Source organism: Euprymna scolopes, chromosome 9 (assembly GCF_053919585.1).
Source record: "Euprymna scolopes isolate OS-2025 chromosome 9, ASM5391958v1, whole genome shotgun sequence".
In the NCBI taxonomy this organism is placed as follows: Eukaryota; Metazoa; Mollusca; class Cephalopoda; order Sepiida; family Sepiolidae; genus Euprymna; species Euprymna scolopes.
In genome coordinates this window covers 18,814,782-18,836,642 of record NC_136490.1, presented here as the reverse complement: position 1 = coordinate 18,836,642, position 21,861 = coordinate 18,814,782, and the positions used below count along the sequence as shown (strand labels likewise).

Genomic DNA, 21,861 nt, shown 5'->3' with positions numbered 1-21,861 from the left:
ATTTCAGTAAAGCAACTGGCTCTGACGACATTCCAATTATAGTGCTGAAAAAGCTTCAACCAGAACTAGCTCCCATACTTACAAAGCTGTTTAAGTGTTGTCTTAAAGAGAATTGCTTTCGAACACCCTGGAAAACCTCATCAGTATGCCCTGTATTTAAGAATTCAGGTGATCACTCATCTCCCTCTTAGTACAGATCAATAAATCTCTTGTGCATCACAATTAAGTTACTGAAATCTGTTAAATAGAGAAGTAGTCAACCACCTCAGCAAAAAATAACCTCCTTAGTGACATGCAATATAGTATTCGCTCTAGATCTACAGCAGACGTGCTAACGGTTATATCCCATAGGATTAGCGAATCTTTCGATGGAGGCTTCCTTTCTAGAGCAATTGCTCTTGATATATCAAAGGCCTTTGATAGGGTATGGCATAAAGATCTACTCCAAAAGACCTCCAGATACAGTATAGCTGGAAATGTCTTTTCAATTATTTTGATAGGCTCATAAAAGTAGTGGTTGATGGACAGAAATCAGAAGGTCACAGTATTAATGTTGGAGTCCATCCTAGGCCCAACTCTTTCTGATCTCGATCAATGATCTCCCAAATCACATCCCAAGATCATTCGTAGACATTTATGCTGACAACACAATCATCTATGGAAACACATGAAAAGCCGTAAATAACCAAGTTCTCCGATTCTCTCCACTAATCTTGGGGAAAGAGGTGGTTGGTTAATTATAATGCATCTAAAACCAAGCTTCTATCTTTACATCATCAACGCTCTGTCTGGCATCAATTGAAATGAATGGCTCTTGTCTTGGGGAAGCTCCATGTTTTGACAAGCTTCTTTGTCTAACCTTTACTCCTGATCTGAATTGGAACATGTATATTAAATCCATTGCCGAGATACTAGAAAAATGGTGGGATCATTCTACGGCTCCAGTAGATATCTCACTGCTGATGCAATTCTTTACCTGTATAAGAGCCAAGTACGTCCAAGGATGGACGTACTTGCCACATCTGAGCAAGAGCTGCTAGAAAGACCTTATCCTGCCTTGAGAGAGTTCAAAATAGACTTTGTAGCCTAGTGGAAGATACTCTTTTTTCTTCCCTGTAACTTCTTTCCCACGAAAGAAACACTGTGAGTCTGTCTCTACTTTATCGTTATTTTCATGGCAAGTGCTCGTCTGAGCTCCAATCTATGCCCCCCCCTACCTTTCATCAAACTTTTATGAAAAACACCTGTCTAGCTGAAACCACTATCAATAATTCCCGCCCCCCCCCTCTTTATATATGCCTAAATATAAATGTAGATTCCATGAACAATGCTTTTTTCTTAGAACTGCACGACTGTGGAACTCTCTTCCATTTCCCTGCTTTCCAGCTGACTACAATTTGGCCGTCTTCAAGTCCAACATAAACAAGTTTTTGATGAGTTGTCCTCTTTAAGTAATCCAATTTAGCAAATTTCCACGACTAACAATTACTACGGTATTGTTCCATTGACTACTATACACTCATTAACCCTTATCCTCAAGTGCCCCCAGAGCCTTGTGACTCCTTTGTAAAAAAAAAAAAAAAAAAAGCCTATTCTTTTATTACAATTGGTCCATCTTATTTCTGATTATTCCTTATCTCGATTGACCAACATATTCTGTCAAATCTTCATCCTCACACACACATACATGTATACACACAAATAGTTATTAGCTGACATTATTCAGATGTTAAATGTCTCAAACAAATTTATTCATTAATGGACTATACATACAATTCTGTGGCTTTTCTAGTATGCAGCAAAATAAATGACACATTATTGAAGTATAGAACTTTAAGGATGTCAGTGTATTAAAAAAAAAAAAAAATCTTGTTTTTGTTTGTTATGGTTAACAAAAACATCAGATTTTGCACATTTAAATACAAATTTTTAAGACTTTTCACATTTTTTTGCCTTACATAATTATATATAAGTCTTGCTTCCCAATATGTTTTAGTTTAAATAAAACTAAAAAGTTTTTATTTTGATGCTAAGTTTGCATCGTTTTATTTTCATTTGTGCGAATACATTGTTGGATCTCAAATGATTTGATCATTTTCAGTAACATATTCTGAAAAACAGCAATCATAAAAAATATTTCATGGATCTTCAAAAATAGAAATAATGTAAATGATAGCAAATGAATAACTATGCTATTTCAAGTATAAAAGGAAACAAATGCATATATATATATATATATATATATATATATATAATGGAATATGTTATAGAAACAAGTTTTAACTTCTGTGAATAATTAAATTTCACTAAGTAGTAACAAATAATAAATCCAAAACGTTATGATGAACTTAAGTATATCAAAAAAAGTTTATCCTTTAAAAACAAGTACAAAAAATTTTAGTCTTACTGAGATTCTCCTTTACAAAAAAAAAAAAAAAAAAAAAAAATCTATTTATTATGGACTATTATCCTTATCTTTCTTAGTTGTTTCACAACGTTTCGGCCAACTATTGCTCTGGCCTTCGTCAGGTGGTAACCGCGATGGGATAGGAATTCCAAATCTCCTAACTGCATTCTCAGCAATTACTGCTATCCATAGTTGTCGTCTAACCACGTTTTGGCCAAGTAAGCTTCTGGCCGGCTTTGGATAAGACTGAAACCACTATCTCCAGACAATTCTCACCTGGAACCGTAGAGATTCAACATCTCTATCCACTGCGCCATCGCCCCCAAAGGGCAATCAAGGTTGGATTTTTTAGTTTTATAAATCCAGGTTTATTTATCTGATCTTCCATGGTCGGGTCCGTACTGAATAGTATATATATTTAATTGGAATTCATTATTGAGATGAGTATTATTTATTAATTTATTTATTGCAGACTATTATCCTCATCTTTCTTAGTTGTTCCATAACGTTTCGGCCAACTATTTCTCTGGCCTTCGTCAGGTGGTAACCGCGACGAGATAGGAACTCCGAATCTCGTAATTGCATTCTCAGCAATTTCTGCCATCCATAGTAGATTCAGAGTTCCTATACAGTTGCGGTTACCACCTGATGAAGGCCAGAGGAATAGTTGGCTGAAACGTTGTGAAATAACAACTAAGAAAGATGAGGATAATAGTCCGCAATAAATAAATTATACTCATCTCAATAATGGATCCCAATTAAATAATGTATATAACAAAAAAAAAAAAAATCATTGGGGGGGGGGGATCATTGGGGGGGGGGAATCGACACTTTGAACATTTATAAATTTTTACATGTTTTTCCATCACAAATTGTTGAGTTTAAATTAGTTTCTTTTGAAAAGAAATTAAAACAACTGACATCTAAATTTCTAAAAAATATGAAAAATATTGATGTACCAATTTGAGGGGAGATTTTGAATTTTCATGCGATTAAAGTATTCTATCAAATGAAAGGTTTAAATTTTTATAGAATCCAAATAAAGATAAACTCTAATAATAAAGTACAATATACACAAGGTACATTCAATAAGTTTCTAGACGTTTTCTGTATAGGCATTTAAAATTGTCAGACTCTTGATCAAATAAAAATTTCATGGATAAGGACTGTCTAGAGCGATAAGTGTAAAGTTTGATGTCAGTGTGGAATAATACACAATTATAATACACAATTATAATACACACACAATTATTCACGAGGAACTGACAATGTGGAACATTCATCCAAAGTTTGTCCTATAGGGGCTCAGAGAAGATCAGAAAGAAAGACGTGATGGCCATCAAGACAGTTCCTCACCCTCCCTATAGTCTAAATATTGCTGCCCGTAACTTTTGGTTATTCCCTTAACTCGAGGAAAATCTTAGGGGCTGTCGTTATGAGACGGTTGAGATGAAAGAGGCTGTGATGAAGATCATTGACATGCTCACACAAGAGAACTTTCATGGGGCCTTCCAGAAGTTGTTTGAGCGGTACAAGTGCATTGCAGCTGGAGGAGATTACTTCAAAGGCGACTAGAGTTTCATGTGTGTATTATCAATAAAAGTGTCCATACGAAAAGTCTGGAAACTTATTGAAGGCACCTCGTACATAAACAACTGTATAAAACAATATTTTAAATAACATTTTTGTAGTATGTAAAAAATTAATGTCCATAATTTATTTTAGATATAATCAAAAATTAAATTCAAGAAAATTTTTATTTATCTAATTTTTTTTTCTTGCTCAAACAACTTGTTTTGTCATCCATATTTATATTTTGTCATCCATATTAGTAAAGTTTAGATTATAAATAAACAAATCGCCTTTCTTCAGGCTTTCCAAATACAACTGATAAAATTACTGACAAGTATTTTACGCAAAGTGTGGAGAGAAAAGAGAAAAATCTTTTATATATTCAAGTTTTCAAACCACTTAAATTATTTTCAAGAATACATGAAAAATTTTAAGTTCAAATATTGATGAAGATGACATTTTTTAATCTTAAAAAAAAAAAAAAAAAAAAAAAAAAAAAATAGCCAAAGCCTATTAAAAGATTTCATCAATTTATAATTTTTTTTGTTCTACATATTCAATTTTTTTTTTTTTTAAGAATTCTGTAATCAGGAAAATTATCTGTTTATTAAAGAAAAAAATCTAATCAATTTGTCTAATAATTTGTTAAGTAACTTCAAGTTAAATTAGTTTCATCCAACAGCTAAATTTCTTCATTTTTTAAATTATATAAGAATATGAAAAAAATCTGACAATTTTAGAAAAATCATACTAAAAAAATGAGTCAAAAAATCTACTAACCATAAGATGAAAAACATCTTTTGCATTCACTTTTAACTGATGTTCCTCTAAGAAAGGCATAATTATTTTTTCCAACTCCTAAAAAAAAAAAAAAAAATTGAAAAAGAAATGTACACATTTTGATTAAAAATGCATTAGGAAATAAAAATAAACAGAATATTCAAATGTGTGAACTTTACAAAACTGCATCAGGTAATTGCATATAAAAGTTGAATTATAAAAATTATGTGCATTCATGCATTAATATATTTTCTCTAGATTTTTAATGGTTTGAAAATTCGCATGACATCAAAACCTGAAATAATTTTACTGATATTTACTGTTCATAATCTAAAAATATGAAATGATAAAACTAGCATTATTACGCCAACTCTTTAGAGCTAAATAAGCTAAACAAACTCTTTAAATGGTAAACAAAAAAACAAGATGTCAAACGCCCAGAGCAAAAGACGGTAAAAGGAAAAATATTTAATATAAAAAAATTAAAAGAGCCACTTACGTCAGCTTCATCTTTATCAACCATAACGTACGTTCTTTCTCTCCGATCTTGTTTGACATAATTAAACTTTAATTTCACTACCATTTGCCCTTTGTTTTTTAGGACGGACATGTAAGTCACGCATTTCATGTCTAATCTATCAAGTTGACATCCTTGAAGGTCTTTTTCAATGAGGAAACGTTCGTTTGAAGATACAAAGATTTCTTCTGCATCTTCATCCAAACTTCGTTTCACAATAAACGGTTCCGTTTCTTCACCTGAAATAACAAATTACGTTTCTCAGAAAAAAAATTGCTTGGTTAGTTTTTTTAAACGTTTTTGTTTGTATGAAAATAAATGAACATTTTGTGCCAAAATTTTTGCAAACACAATTTTAATTTTTTGCTGAAGCAGATTTCAAGTTTTACTGAAAACACAAATAGGTGTATTATTTGGACATCTTAAACATTATTCTCATGTAACCTGACCTTTTACTTATTTTGTATCTTGCTGGACTCTGGAATCCTTCTGTCAAACTTGGGAATCTGTACAGAGTTTCTAATTGAACTCTTTATTAATCCACGAGAATTACATGCCATCAATCCATCAGTCATGAGTGGGTAAAAGTCTTCAGTAATTTGTAACTGTATTTTTAGTATTGAATTTTAATTTTAATAAAAAAAAATATATAAAAAAATTGCACTTGTTTTGGTCTTTAAAACCGTTTAATTTTAAATTTTCATTCCATATTAACAGTGCTTTAAACAGTTGCCTTTTTATTACTTAAATACACGCTGGACCAGCATTTCTACTAGATTGGACATTTGAACTCTATCCTTCGACAACTTCTGAAGGATAACGTGCTAGGCGGCACCACCACTACCATAATGGTACGTAGAAAAAGAAAGGAAAGAAAGGATAAAAAGGAAAAAAAGGAAAGGAGAAAAAAGAAAAAATGGAAAAGGAAAAAGAAAAAAGGAAAAAAGGAAAAAAAAAAAAAGTATAAAAAAAATTCTTTTTCCTGATGAAGATTCTGTTATGAATTGAAATATCGAATTTAATTTTAATAAACATGTTTATTTATTGAAAAAAAAATTCTCCACTTGTTTTGGCTTTAAAACTTAATTTGGAATTTTCACACACACACACACACACATATATATATATACACACACACACTGGCAAAAACCAAAAATAAGGAATAACTTTATATTTGTATTTTTTCGGATATTACAATTGTTTCGCCATAAACCAGACATGTTAAGATTTTTGTTCCTTAGAAGCGCTGGTTGAGTTTGAATAAAATAAAATACGTATTATATATGTTTGAAGCCAAAACAACGCATTATTACAAAATAAACACACATTTATTTTGTTTGAAATTTATATTGAAATTTATAAATATATTTGAATTGAAACCTTCATTTTCAGTATATCTTTCTTTTTTTTTTATTTTTGCCAGATTATTGTTGGAGCAGAGAATCAGCAAGTAGAAACCCATTTGTTGTTTTTACGGTAGTTTTTTAAATCTCAGAACGGTGAGTTTAGTCACGTCAAGATTTTTGTGACTTATGCAGTATTGGGAATCCCAGCTTAAATGCTATATAGGTAGTTTTTAGAAATAGAAGTTATATAAGCATTTTGGGTTTCCCATCAGTGATTTAGCATGGTCACAGGTTAGATTTGGCATCCATCAAACTCAGTCACCTTTAATGACCTAGGTTAGATGCACCAGAAATTAGGGGTAACAAATTGTGGTCGTAAGCTTCCAGTCGACGGACACATGTGAGAGTTGGTTTTTGGGCTGCAGAGAATTAGACAACCAGGTTCCGACATGATAGGCTTGCTTTAAAAGAATTGAAGCTTCAAATCCATCTTGTGTTATCAATGCGTCTGTCTGCAGCAGTGACCACACCCCACGAGATGGAGACCAGCGACCAGAAGATATCATCCGCTGGACAAGGCAAACAGGTGTGTTATGCATGACGTTATTTGCACATACACAACAAGACCTTTCAAGGCAAGAACTAAAAGCATACACACACCCATATAAGTAAGAACACAGACTTTTAAAAGTACCCTAAAGTAAAAGAAAACGTAAAAGAGAATAGCAACAGGAACGCTTAATGATAATAGTAAATAATAAACAGGACGCAAAAACCATTTACGGTAACACTTAGAAGCGCTGGTTGAGTTTGAATAAAATATGTATCATATACGTTTGAAGCCAAAACAATGCTTTATTACAAAATAAACAGACATTTATTTTGTTTGAAATTTATATTGAAATTCATAAATATATTTCGGACAAACGAACTTCCACTTGCTGATTCTCTGCTCAAAAAAAAAAAAAAAAAAAAAAAAACATTGAAGATGAAGGTTTCCTTTCAACTAAATATTTAAGTATCATTACTAAGGTACAAAATAAAATTAGGCAAAATGAAAAGAGCTCTTAAATGTTAGAGATTCAAAATTTACAGAAGAACATACAAGTTTATGTAAATTATCTTCAACCTTCCGAACCCAAGCTTTACAGATGTGTCAAGATGTCCAATTTGAAACCACTAACATTTTTAACTTCACAAACAAAGAAAAAAAAAACATAAAAAAAGTAAAAAATGAATAAGCCACCATATCTCTTTCTTTTCTATTTGGCCATCTTTTTGATTAAAATGATCTATGTATTGACACCTTGTGGAAAACTTAGTGTTGAGGCTGGAAGTTAAAAATGGCATTTGAAATATTTCCTCTCTGGTTTTCCTTTCTTATTTTACATATCTAAAAATTATGTTTTCAAATTAGAATACCATGACACACCTGTTAAATGTAGGTTAGGAAAAAAAAAAAGGTGATTTTAATGTTTGCTAGTTTGTAAATCAAATTGAAATTATAATCTCAATATATATTTTGGTTTGTCTGCTTCCATCCATTATTTTTATGGACCAACAATTAGTGTAATTTGGAATATTGTTTCCTTATTTGTTACTCATCTAAAAAACAGCTGTTTATTCTTAAACTCACTGGGGGTCAACTTGTGACTATCTCTGGAACTTAAAATTACTCAAATGACACCAAGGGAAGATAACTCTTGAATCTTAAAGCATATCCCATTCCCATCGAGAAGTTTATACAATAAGATTTATAAGATCCTTACCGTAAGGATTTTCTACAGACGCCATCTTCTTGATATCAGAATCTATTTCGTCAGACATGAGTCCATTGCTTTCCGATTCTGTATTATTCTCGGAACTTTCATGAGAAAGGATGGATACCTCATCTGATTGCTCATCGTCCGATTCAGCCTTCTGTTCCGGAGTTGCAGAACCATTTTGAGATCTTTTATTATTATTTTCTAAAGATGGTTCTTTATTATTATTCTCTAGAAATGGATCTTCAAAGCCAGGATAGGATTCTGGCTTTATTTCTGTGGGCACCACTGCTGCATCGTTGTCCTCTTCTGCTGGACTTGGTGGACGATCAGACTCTTCATAGTTATCCATTTCTGGGCTGTTTGTCAACAACTCCCTATTTTCTCTCATGTGCTCGTATTGTTGCAACCAATTGTCCCCATGGAACTCTCTCAATTGTTCAATTTCACGGATGCTCATGGATGTTACAGACCCTTGAGGAGATGATGCTGAAAAGATGAAGAAAGGAGTAAAAACGGAATTCAAATATTCAACCACAAAATTTTCAAATTATAATTTCTTAAATTAACTTGCTCAATTTTAGAGAGTAGAGATGGTATACAAGTTGAAAATGAAATATCATTAACAGTTGTGGATATTTCCCTACAAATTTCTTCACATCACCAACTAAAAATTTTTATGTTATATATATATATATATATATATATATATATACTAGCCTGGGTGCCCGGATGTTTGGAGGTGTGTGTTGAGCAAAAAAAAAAAAAAAAAAAAAGTGGTAGTTGGCAGGCAGGCTCGAACCCTTACTGCAAAGGAGGAAAAGAGTGTGAAAAAAAAAAAAAACGTCTTTGCTGTTGCGCCCAGTGTCAAACCGCAAGTGATTTAGGTTTAAATTAAGGCTACACAATTGAATAGAGAGGAGGACTTTCGAAAATATTGGTGAAAAAAGCGACCCTCTCCCTGTAGAAAAATAATCAGTTGAGGGTGAAGGAATTAATGTTTTTAGCTAATTTTTCGATATTTGTCGTCTGAAGGATCGAGCTTCAAAATGATACTGATCTCATGAAATCCGTTGCCTCTGTCGAACGTTTTAGGTAGATATACATACATACATAAAAAGACAGGCAAGATTTATATTATAGATATATATTTAAGCCCTCCTCCCTTCTTGGGTAGAATAGATTCATTAATTGATATTACCTGCTACTTACTTAGTGTAATGCAAAGCTCTTTGTAAATAAACAAATGGAGGATTTTAAAAAGTGACAGCCAATGTTTATATGAAGAAATTGAAGATATCATTTATAAATGTCAATCCCATAGCTCAATGATCAGAACTGCTGACTACCAACTAGATGCCGGTTGTAAGTTCAATTCCCAACCTGGGATAGGTGTTAGTCTAGTCACACTGAAGAGCTGTGATACAGTGAAATTAAATAACACACATTTTTTGATAGGTATATCAATCATCAAGTAAGAGTATCATTTTATGTTAAATTTGCATAGAAAGCTGAACATGCCTGTCAAAAATTGAATTTTTATTGTATCAAAAAGTTTAATAATCTAAAAATATATGATCTTAAAAAAAAAAAATAAATAAATAAATAAAAAATGGACATTATAGGATGGAGTCATATGGTCATATGTTAACCATTTTATGTTTATTTTTTGTAGGAAATACAAATATTTATGCGAGCTATGAATATCGTGAATATGTTATTAAAGAAAAAAAAATGGCTTCAAATTACTGGCATGTCATGATTGTTAACTAAACAGTGGAATAAATGAGAAACAGTTTCATGGAGACTTGATCTGCAAAGGCAGTAACAGTTGAAAAAGAAAAAAAATGAAAAATTGAATTAAATGATAATTTACAATAAAAGAACATTCCGATACTTCAAATTATAAATACACATGCACATACACAATAAAAAATGTAAAGTAATGCACAAGTTGAATTCTTCTCTGATCATTATTATATGAATAATGTCAAAATGGTCATTAATCACATCATTTGTTGGTTTGTGGGCCAAAAAGTGCAAGATAATATAATAAAGTTCTATAAATTTCAAATTCAAGAAAATTTTTTTTTTCATTTTTAAAATTTTAAAAGAATTACATTGATGAAAAGAGAATGGAATAAGCATTTGAATGATGTTAATTTATTTTTCTTTTATGCGTTCAATGTTTTTATGCTCCAAGTTAAAAATGAAAACCTGGTAAAAAATGACAGCAAAAAGGGGAACTGTTTTTTCAATGTTTACATTTCATATGTTACGTTTGGATACATATGCGCAGGGTTAAATTTGATTGGATATGGCTGAAATTTTACAGACTATATAAGCACAGAAGTCCAACTCTACTGGACTTTGATTTTTATTTTTACAACCACAGGAAGCAAAGTTACAACCGAGCAAAGTTGACAAAGAATATTTCAAAATTGATAAGATAAATCGGTATATATCATCCATTTTCATACAGATAATAGTTTTAAAATTATTTTCATGTATAATATGTAAATATTATATAATTATTAATTGTGCGGAAATTTCTTTAAAATGTTATCTTTTTATAGAAATTCAAATCGCTTAAAGAGAAACGACTCATTATGCACTAACCGTCGCTGTCAGCGTATTAACGAGTTTGTATTCTCTTAAAAATAGAAAACTTTTTCTGCTTTCAAAACAAAAGCAGAAAAAAGATTTTATTCCGAGTTTGTCAATTTAAAAAATTAAGTTTTTTAGATTTGATTTCCAAACAATACTATTTTGTTGTTTTTAACGCTTTTAGTACACATGTACAAAAAGCGTTAAAAAACAACAAAATATACTAAGTACATGCATTCGTTTTTTAGTAGTAAAAATATATATATATATATATATATATATATAAAACAAATAAAAAGGTACTTGTGCACTTATGCTACCATGCTGAAATAATAACATGATTTAGAAATCCATTCCAAACATGGGGAAAGAAGGGTGTTTTGTCAACTATTCTGCACTTTCACGTAACAATTAAATAAAATATATCGTGAAACTGAAATATTTATTTTTAACTCATAGTCAAGACCATGTTTTTTAAATCTGTAAAACAAACCCATTTTTTTTTAACTGAAAATATCTAAATAATAATTAGGCGGTTCGATAAAGAATTTCATAGTGATGCATTTTGTAAATTTTTATTTTGTTTCCACCTTAACATTTTTCTTTAAAATGACTATCTTTTCAGGCTATCGGGTATGTTGAAAACGAATATTCCGAATATTAAGCAATGTCATTTCTTATGTTATTGCTGGTGGCCATCTTGGTACATGCGTTTGCACATAGTTTGTCGGGATTAGGTTTGCGCGCTCATGCATACCAAGATGGCCACCAGCGAGAACATAAATGATATTGCTTAATATCCGGAAAACTACCTATTTGCAGAAAATTTAAATGCAATATTCGTTTTCAGCATACTATAAACATATAAAAGTAATCATTTTAAATGTTATGGTGGAAACAAGGTAAAAAATTACAGTTTTAATTCTTTGTTTACATAATTGAATTTTCAGTAAAACAACAGAATAGAAATGACAAAAATTACCATCAACTGGTGAATATATAGTTGTTGCTTATCAGGATTCCTGGTATCCTGGTACTGTGAAAGCTACATTAAGGATTCATACAGAGTACGATTTATGGTTGCATCTCAGAACATAGGGGTATATTTTGGGCCAGATAGAGAGGATTTACAAAATTGAAAATTGGACTGGTCCCAAAATCCATAAGTTCTGGTCGACTATGGGAATTTCCATCTTTTACAGAAATCCAAAATCTATATGTAAAATTTTCGATTTATTTCTGAGATTAATTCATATCTATTCATTTTTTTTTTCTGTGAGAGGGTAGTAAATACCGGCCATGAATGCTCTTTAGGCATTCAATGGCTACACCCAGATTAAGCTCTCCTTTGGTGAGGAGGCAGGAAAATACCTGCTCTCAATAAAGCTATATTTAAATACCACTATAATACTTAGTTTTGTTCATAAATAGACACCCACTGTATGATACCATGCGCCAGTTTAAAAAAAATTGAAATTTGTACATCTTAATTTATAATTCATGGCGTATGGTAAAGAGATACATCAGATTTGACTGCATAATCAGAAAGAGCACACAAGTTTACAGAAGAGTGCCAAGTTTTATGAGAATAGCTTGAAAAATAAATAAATGTTGGCGAAATTACTGAATTTCTTGAAATGTTAAGGTCCATAATTTAGCCCACTTTTTCTAAAAAAAAAAAAAAAAAAAAAAAAAAAATGTCCACGGAAAAGCCTAAATTTTGGCACTGAAAATTCTCATAACTTTTGAACTACTGATGCATAATTCAAACGGTTTTAAGCATCTTTTACATAGCTCTTTTCATACAAGTTGATAAAATAACAATTATTTAAAAAGAAAAAATCAACTTGTAATGCTAGTAGTATATTCATCCCTGGTATTACTTCCTTTTTAGAGAAGGAAAGAGATTGCTCGAGGCTTCTTCATCCATGAGGTAGTGCTGACAGAAACAACCAGGCTATTTTCACAGACAGAGAATGTAGATTGCCACTGTTAACTGACCTCATGTCTCATGTAGGAGGTGGGTGAACAAATCTACTAATGTGCAGAGAGTTTAATAGAAGAAAATCTAAATTGGTTCTAATTATCTCCCCTTGCATGGAAGGCCAAGGAAAACATGGCTTGGGTGCATATGAAGTGACTTGACTACTTACGACATAACTGGTATCAACCTGATGGATTGGACTTTGAAAAGTAAAACGACAGAATAGAAACGACAAAAGTTACCATCAACTGGCGAATATATAGTTGTTGCTTATCAGGATTCCTGGTATCCTGGTACTATGAAAGCTTTGAGAAGCTATCACACAGTATGAGAATTATGATTAAAATTCATTCAAAATCTTTAAAAAATGGGGAAAAAAGGTTCAAGAATATTGTTACCACACCTGGACAGGTGCACCTACAACAAGCCTTTCCCTTTTGGACAGGTTACAAAATAATAGGTCTCGCACTGATTATCAATCTCCAACTCCTGTCCCATCATCATAGTATTTCCTCCTTGTGTTTATTTTACAAGTCTTTCCATGGAATGTCCGCTAACAAACTTGATGCACTTGTACATAAATACTTCTGACCCAACTAGCTTTGTCCGGTCATAAAATGCACTCAAATATAATATTTTAATTTGTCCAGATTTCGTACATATTATAGAGTTTTCAAAAGTAAAAATTAAAGTATTTGAGTGCAATCAGATAGAATCTAAAGCAAAACTGTAGCATTCAAAGCCGGAGACATCACCACTGTACCAACGTGACGCGTATATGAACGGATTAAAATTTTAAAATAAAGAATGATTTTTTTCAATTTTAACCCATTTTTGACTCCTTAAAAACTATTTTAACCGACTGGAGACCCATAAAAGAATGGTCCATAAAAAATCTAATCATTTGAGGCCTCTAGCGACACTTTACGACTTTTAGTTCCGGAAGATATAGATTTGGAAAATATGGAGACAGATAGACATGCAGCCTTTTATATGTTAGATTTTTATTCCTTGCATTTGAAAAAGAACACATTTCATTCAAGCTTGCGTCAAATGTTAAAATTTTAGCAATGATTCTGCGTTGTATTTGAACTTTCTTATAGATATTTTAAAAGTTTATTCTAATTAATATTAATTTAAGATCAAAAAGACTTGAGCTTTTTCTTTAGGTTATGACAACATATTCTTTTCATTGTTTTTACTCTTGAGTATAAATCCGACACAGACAATCAACTGAGGATCACATCACTCTACATAAAAACACACAAGATATCAATGGATATATACCGGAGAATAAAAATAAACAAATGAATATGCTGTCGTCATAGCTCTAATTATTTAGAGGTAACAATTTTATACTGTGCAAATTTTTATGCTTAAAATTTTTACAAACATCAACAAATGTCAAAAGAAAAAAAAAAAACAAGACAAAATAAGCAGAAAAAAGGATGAAAGAGAGAATACAAGAATAGGAGGTTGGAGGGGAGGGCGGCAAATATCTTCAAAATTTCCAGGTGCCTGAAAGACTAGGATTCAAAAGCCAGGTTTGCCAATGATCAATATCAAGGATAAACAACTTTTATTTAATAAAAGTTCATTTTAATAATCACTTTACTTTGAGCCATATTTACCATGGTTCAGAAAGGAATAATAAAAGTTATAATTATCATGGAAATATCACAAATCAATTTTTTTTTATTTACAATGCAAGGTCAAAAGTTCAAATTATCACAGTAGAAATTCAATTCCAAACATTGGAAAAATAATTTTCTACCTACAATAAAATTGAATTTGACATTACATCCTACAAAATGATTAAAAGGTAGTTGTTCTAAACAACTTACAATTCATTCATATAGTTTTGTTTTTTTTTCAACTTTTCTTTGAGGTTGGTTGAAGAGGCAAGTTTATTCTATGAAACCAATGTCTTTTAAATAATGAAAAGTATTTACTTCCATTAAAAAAGAATTTCTGGTAAAACGGTTGAGATTCCTAAAGTGACGTTAGAAACGCTCGGCAAATGCTAATAGATCAAATATTACATGAAACCCTATTACTATACAGGGTGACCTAAGAAAAAAAAAAAAAAAAAAACGGGCCCCCAACTCTAATTAGGCCCCGTTTCTTAGTGTTTTGTCTGAATGAAATGAAACTTTGGTCATAACTAGTTTATTATATTCGAAACATCACATCAAAACACTAGGGTCTTTGGCCTTTTTTCTCCGTTGACTGTAAAACGCTCAGAAAAACAATTGAATGTCCTGTTTTTTTGGGGGTCACCCTGTATTCATTTCATCATGAATTAAAAAAGAATGCTAACATCTTATAAAATTGTATACTAAAGTATCAAAATTGTGATGTTTACACCAATAGAAATCATGCGTCAATGTATATACATGTGTGCAACCAACTGTCAGAAGCTAGCCATCACCCAACACGGAATGGCTGGTAATTAATCAGTCGCAAGAGTTAATGAGAAGCTGCAAGCATCAGATAGGATGGTAGATTTGATAGATTCTGTTGACAAGTCTACAAAGAAATGAGCCAACTACCTTGCTTGAATGACTAGTGCTCAATCGATATCAAGCACAAACTCAACCAATCAGCAACAAGATGGCATGATTCAGTGTGACAAGATATAGACTGGAATTGGATGCTGCGGGATCAAAACAGGGTTCTTAGCCATTTGTTTGATCTGTATCCGACAAGACTGATAATGGACTGAATAAAAGGAATATCCTTCTTGAAATTCACCTGATGTGTATCCATTTTTTTTTTTTTTTTTTTTTTTTTTTACAAAGGCATCACCACATTATCAAGGCCCAGAGGCCACTCAAGGATAAGGGTTAAAGAGTGTACAGTAGAAATTGGTCAATATAGTAATCATTAGTAATGAAAATTTGGTAAATTTAATAACTTATATGGAACGGCTCATCAAGAACTTATTTACTTTAGACTTGAACACAACCATATTGTAGTCAGCCGGAAAGCAGGAAAACGGAAGACAATTCCACAGGCGTGCAGTTCTAAGAAAGAAGCTTTGTTCATGGAATCTACGTTTAGGTTTAGCCACAGATAAAGAGTGGGGGAAATTATTGATAGTGTTTACAGCTAGACGAGTGTTTCTTGTGAAAGTTTGGCGAGGGGGGACCAAAGATTGAAGCTCAGTTGAACACTTTCCATGAAAATAACGATACATCAGAGACAAACTCGCAACATCTCTTCTGTGAGATAGAGGTTGCAAGGAGGAGAAAAGGACATCTCCTACGAGGCTACGAAGTCTATTTTGAACTCTATCAAGGCAGGACAAGTCCTTTCTAGCAGCTCCTGCCCAGATGTGGCAACAGTATTCCATCCTTGGACGTACCTGGCTCTTATATAGGTAGAGAATAGCATCAGCAGTGAGATATCTACTGGATCGATAGAAAGATCCCACCATTTTTCCAGCGGCCTTGGCAACAGATTTGATATACGTGTTCCATTTAAGATCAGGAGTAATGGTCAAGCCCAGAAGCTTGTCAAAACTTGAGGCCTCCTGAAGACGAGAGCCATTCATTTCAATTGATGACAAATGTGGATTAGAATGTTGATGATGTAAAGAGAGAAGCTTGGTTTTAGATGCATTAAAAGTAACCAGCCACTCCTTTCCCCATTGTACTACGTGCTCAAGATAAGAGGAGAGAGAATTGGAGAGAACTTGCTCGTTTACTGTCTTAGATGTGGTACCATAAATGGTAGTGTCGTCAGCATAAATGTCTACAAATGATGTAAGGATATGATTTGGAAGATCATTAATGTAGATCAGGAAAAGAGTTGGGCCCAGGATGGATCCCTGAGGGACACCGGCATTAATACTGTGAGCTTCTGATTTTTGCCCCTCAACTACTACTCTTATGAACCTATCAGAAAGAAATGATTTAATAATTGAGAAGACTTTTCCAGCTATACCATAGCTAGCGATCTTATGAAGTAAACCTTTATGCCATACCCTATCAAAGGCTTTAGATATGTCAAGAGCAATTGCTCTAGAAAGATTGCCACCGTCGAGAGATTTGCTAATCCTATGCGATATAACTGTAATGACATCTGCTGTAGATCTAGCAGAACGGAAACCATATTGAGTGTCACTAAGAAGGTTATTTTTGTTGAGATGTTTGATTACTTCTGTATTTAACACAGATTCTAGCAACTTACTCATGACGCACAGGAGACTTATTGGCCTGTACTGAGAGGGGGATGAGCGATCACCTGAATTCTTAAATACAGGGCATACTGATGAGGTTTTCCAGGGAGATGGGAAACTATTCTCCTTAAGACAACGTTTAAACAGTTTTGTAAGTATGGGCGCTAATTCAGGTTGAAGTTTTTTGAGTACTATAATTGGAATACCATCAGGGCCAGTTGCTTTACTCGAATCAAGGTTTTTGATTAGCTTCGCAACATCACGTACAGATATACGTATATCACATAGCGTGTTTTCTGATACAGGAGGAAATATTGGGGGTTGGCGGTCTTGGTCGCAAAGGGTAGAATTTGCTGCAAAGTTCTTGACAAAGAGTTTGGCTTTGTCTGATGCTGACGAGATTACCTCAGGTCCATTGATAATAGTTGGGATGGAGCACACGCTTCTGTTCAGGATTCTGTTTGCTATTTGCCAAAACTGGTGAGAACCAAGCCGCTGCTCAGCTACTTTGGACTTAACAGATTGAGCATACAACTCTCTTGCGTTCCTTATTACTTTCTTACAATGGTTGCTGGCAGTCCTGAAAACGGCTTTAGTTTCCATACATCTATTACGTTTGAAGCAGTGGAAAAAGTGATTTCTGTGCGCAATGGCAGCAGCACATTCTGGAGAGAACCATGGCTGGCTGTTAGGTTTTTTCTGAAACTTTTTAGAGGGTATGAAATGGTCAATACCTACAATTAACCATTCAGTTAGGTCTAATACTATAGAGGACACATCCTTTTTAAACATGGAATGCAGAGGTAGATCAGATATAAATGTACGGAAGCTATCCCAGTCAGCCTTAGTGTATCGATATACTGTACGATGAAGAGGTACATCTGGGGACTTATTACATTTCATTTTTATCTTAATTGATACAACAGAGTGGTCGGAAGATCCAAGAGGCGACAGAACAGAAACTGAACATAGTTCAGGGCAAGTTGTGAGAAAAAGGTCTAGTAGGCTCGCATACTGGCCATCATTATCGGGCACACGGGTAGGTTCCTGAACAATCTGAGTGAGGTCATAGGCAATGGAGAAATCATGACAGAACCTCCCCTCATCATCGGTCTTGTTTGAGTGGGTCAACCATTCAACGTTGTGAACATTGAAGTCTCCACATACGTGAATGTTAGCTGAAGGATAAGTAGAAAGGACTTGGTCAATTTTCTCAGATATGCTTTGAAAGATAGTAACTCCACTGTTGTGGGGGCGATAGAGAGTAAATATAAATGCAGTAGTGTGAGCTAAAGCAACCCGGAAGCACATATAGGGTAAGTTAGGATCTTCCCTGGAGATGTCCCTCCCACATGGAAAGCTATCTTTAATATAGGCACATATTCCATGCCCATGGCGATCTTGGCGATTTTGATGAATTGTAGTACCCCTGCATAGTGTATACAATTTTTTTATTTTAATTATGAAAATTGCTTTAGACAAGGTATGAAGCTACTTAGTGTAAGGAACTTAAAAATAAACAATATCCTACTTTAAGGTCAAAAGCCAACCATAAGCATTAGATGAATAGAGTGCGACTTGGAAAATTCTTCCTTCTTTATTAGAAACATTGCCCATGGAATATGAAGACAAAGAGAGGCAAGAGTTACGAGGCTGCCAAAAGTAAACCCAATGTCCACTTTTTACACTTTATATGAGCAACATCTATGTTGCCAAATAAGACATTTCAATTAAATCTGATCAATCCTGTTTAAATCTAGATGATCGAATTCACTGCAATGTTAAATTACAGTTAAAACATTAGGCCTTTGAATCACAAAATTCAGGCATTGTTTTAATTCAATTAAAATTTGACAGGTTATTAAAGACAAGGTGTTTGGACCACAAATAACTTCTTACTCCGAAAAATCTCTAACAATCTTCCATAACCTCCAAGGTATTGGTAGTCAATAGAATACAGGTTACCTAGATTTGAAAAGGTTAAAAATATAAAAAGGGGGAGTGGTCAAGAAAAGCAACTTAACAAAAATCAAATCAAAATTACTTCTGGAACTGTCACTGCCAATAGATAATTGTGGAATAGGAGAATTACGTTCACTACTGATTCGGCTGTTTCTGAATGACTTCTTGCACTGTGATCTCTTTTTTTTCACCGGTTCTGCAATTTGTTCCTCTTCACAGTTAAGGTCAGAAATTCCAGAATCACAGATCGTGTGGCTCGAATCCATTTGAGGGCGAAAGTAAAAAGATGCACTTTTTGTTATCTTGTTTCTTTGAATTGCCTGAAATAAATAAAACAAACAAATAAAACAAATATACAAAAACAAATAAAACAAACAAATAAAAAATAAATAAAACAAAAAATTAAAATAAATACAATATATACACATACAAGCTAAAAAACCCATAACTAGATGGATTAATAACAATATAAGAGACTTAGAATCTTCTATATGTGCAACAGTACTTCAAAGCAATAAAAAAAACAAAAAAACAATAACAAAGACAAAAAATCTTTGACACGTCAAGGGCTTTTGCCTTAGAATGAAAGCTATTGTTAATAGATTCACTGATCATACGTGATATTAAAGGATAAACTCAATTCTGTTAAGATAATCTTCAAATAAATATTTCTTACCTTCAATTCTGAATAAGTTAAAGATTTTCCATCCAAGAGAATCTGAAATTAAATTTTAAATATCTTGAATTTGTTTTATTCTTGGTACAAAGATCAAATTGTTCAAACACATTCATAGATAACATTTTTATTCTCTCAATGGATTAGATCAATATAAAGAAAAAAAAAAAAATTAAAATTAGTTATATTTATCTAAACTTGGCAACTGATAGAAAAAATAGGTCAGAAGTACAAAGAAATACATTTCACTGTTAAGTGATTTCTTACATGAACCGTTAGCTGTCCGGATTAGTTATTAGTAGTGTTGGGACGATTGATAAAAATCTGAAAAATCTTAACTTTTTGGCTATCAGAAAATTTGTGCCTATTTTTTGATGCCAAAAACGATTCTTTTGTCTTATTTTATTTAATTTTATTTAAAGCCAAATCTTCCACTGCTGTTAGTAATAATGATAAAACAATAAATATCTATTGATTTTAAACAACCAGTAAAACTAAAATCTATTGATCATCCATGACAAGTGTATTTCTATGCTTCTTATCTGCATATTTAACATGCATTTTTTTTTTTTTTTTTTTTTTTTTTTAAATGGTAATTGGGAATAAATAACAACCCTATTGTTAAATATTTATTGCCAGTGCTTGAGGTTACACAAAAGTTACAGTTGCATACAAGTATATGGATGAAAAAAGAAAAAAAAGACACTGAGTTTCTGACAATTATAAAAAAGGAAAACATGTTGATAAAAATCAACCTGTCTGAAAATTTTATTTTTTTTAATTTTAAATATCTTTATATAAAAAAGACATTTTGTCTGTGTGGGAGTTTGTTCCCTATGAACTACAAAACAACTGGGCTGATTTTTTTCAAATTTCAGACACATGTACTTTGTGTTTGGGAATATTCTTAGATAGGTTTTGGATCAGAATACATACGGTATCGAACATTGATAATCAAAAACATCTAATTAGAAAGGAACAGTCCAATTTTAAAGAAAATTAACACTCTTATAATAGCCTAACATCACAAGTGCATTTGAAAAGTTTTATCACTACAAGTAGAAGGACCCGACGTATAAAATCAACAGTAGGTTCTTTGATAAAGCAGGAGTGGTTTAAAATTAATGTTTCTGTTTTGAGCACAATTGAGTCACAATACTTGACTTTGCATTTTAAACTTCAATTCAAGCCATTATATATAAAAATAGTTTTATAAAATCAACAGTAGGTTCTCTACAGTGCAATCTAGATAATGTATTATGGATGCAAAGGGGGGGGCATGAAAAGCTTCCTCCCAGAGCAGCACAGTGGATCCCTGACTAGAGCAGGCAATCAATCGATTTGATTGAGAAATGGATAATTTCACCGATTCCGATTACAATAAATGTATTGAAAGCGTGGAACATTCGTGAATCCTCATTCAATCCCGGGCAACGTCGGGTCTCCCAGCAAGTAATTATATAAATTTTTAAATTCATTGCATCATTTCAGTTAAATCAATGCTAAAATAATTTCAATTAAACGAATTTCTTTGGTAATTAATTTTATATTTTAAATATTAAAATGAAACTGTTTTAGGGTTTTAGAAATAACATTTTTTTCTATTGTTCAATACTTTTTTCCAGCTTTCAATAAAGTTTCATTATTATTACAAAAAGATTGTAAGATAAAATAAACACAGATGCTTGATCTAACATGAACGCCATTTTATTGAAAATGGAATACATTTCTATGGCCATAAAATTGGACGCCCAATTTTATCATCACTTTTGAATACTCGTGTATTTATTTGTCTATGACTACAGGGCAATGCTAAAAGGTGTGCTGAACGATGATTATTATGATCGTTATTAATATTTGTAAAAATAGAACATCAGAAATAATGTTATATTTACAGATAAAATTATTCACGTTAAAATGTTTTAATAGAAAGGAATGTTAGTTTTCATAACTAATACAAACAAAAATATTAACTTAGTGGAAAAAATTGTTAGAACATAAACAAAATGACATAAGGAGATAGTTTAAAAATACACGTATCAGTATAAAAAAGACACTGAGTTG

General features: G+C 32.4%; 1 protein-coding gene across 3 annotated transcripts in view; it reads right to left on the bottom strand.

Moving 5' to 3' along the window:
- LOC145284452 (serine/threonine-protein kinase 11-interacting protein-like) overlaps positions 1-21,861 on the bottom strand; it is a 161,446-nt gene that overhangs the window by 62,604 nt on the left and 76,981 nt on the right. For 2 of the 3 annotated variants that reach the window (XM_080133275.1, XM_080133276.1), the window contains 5 exons: positions 19,798-19,839; positions 19,204-19,441; positions 8,392-8,874; positions 5,259-5,515; positions 4,760-4,837 (listed from right to left, as the gene is read on the bottom strand). In XM_080133275.1, the coding sequence (XP_079989401.1) occupies positions 4,760-4,837; positions 5,259-5,515; positions 8,392-8,874; positions 19,204-19,441; positions 19,798-19,839 (1,098 nt within the window). The remainder of the gene's footprint in view (positions 1-4,759; positions 4,838-5,258; positions 5,516-8,391; positions 8,875-19,203; positions 19,442-19,797; positions 19,840-21,861) is intronic. The other variant, XM_080133277.1, reaches the window with a different exon arrangement.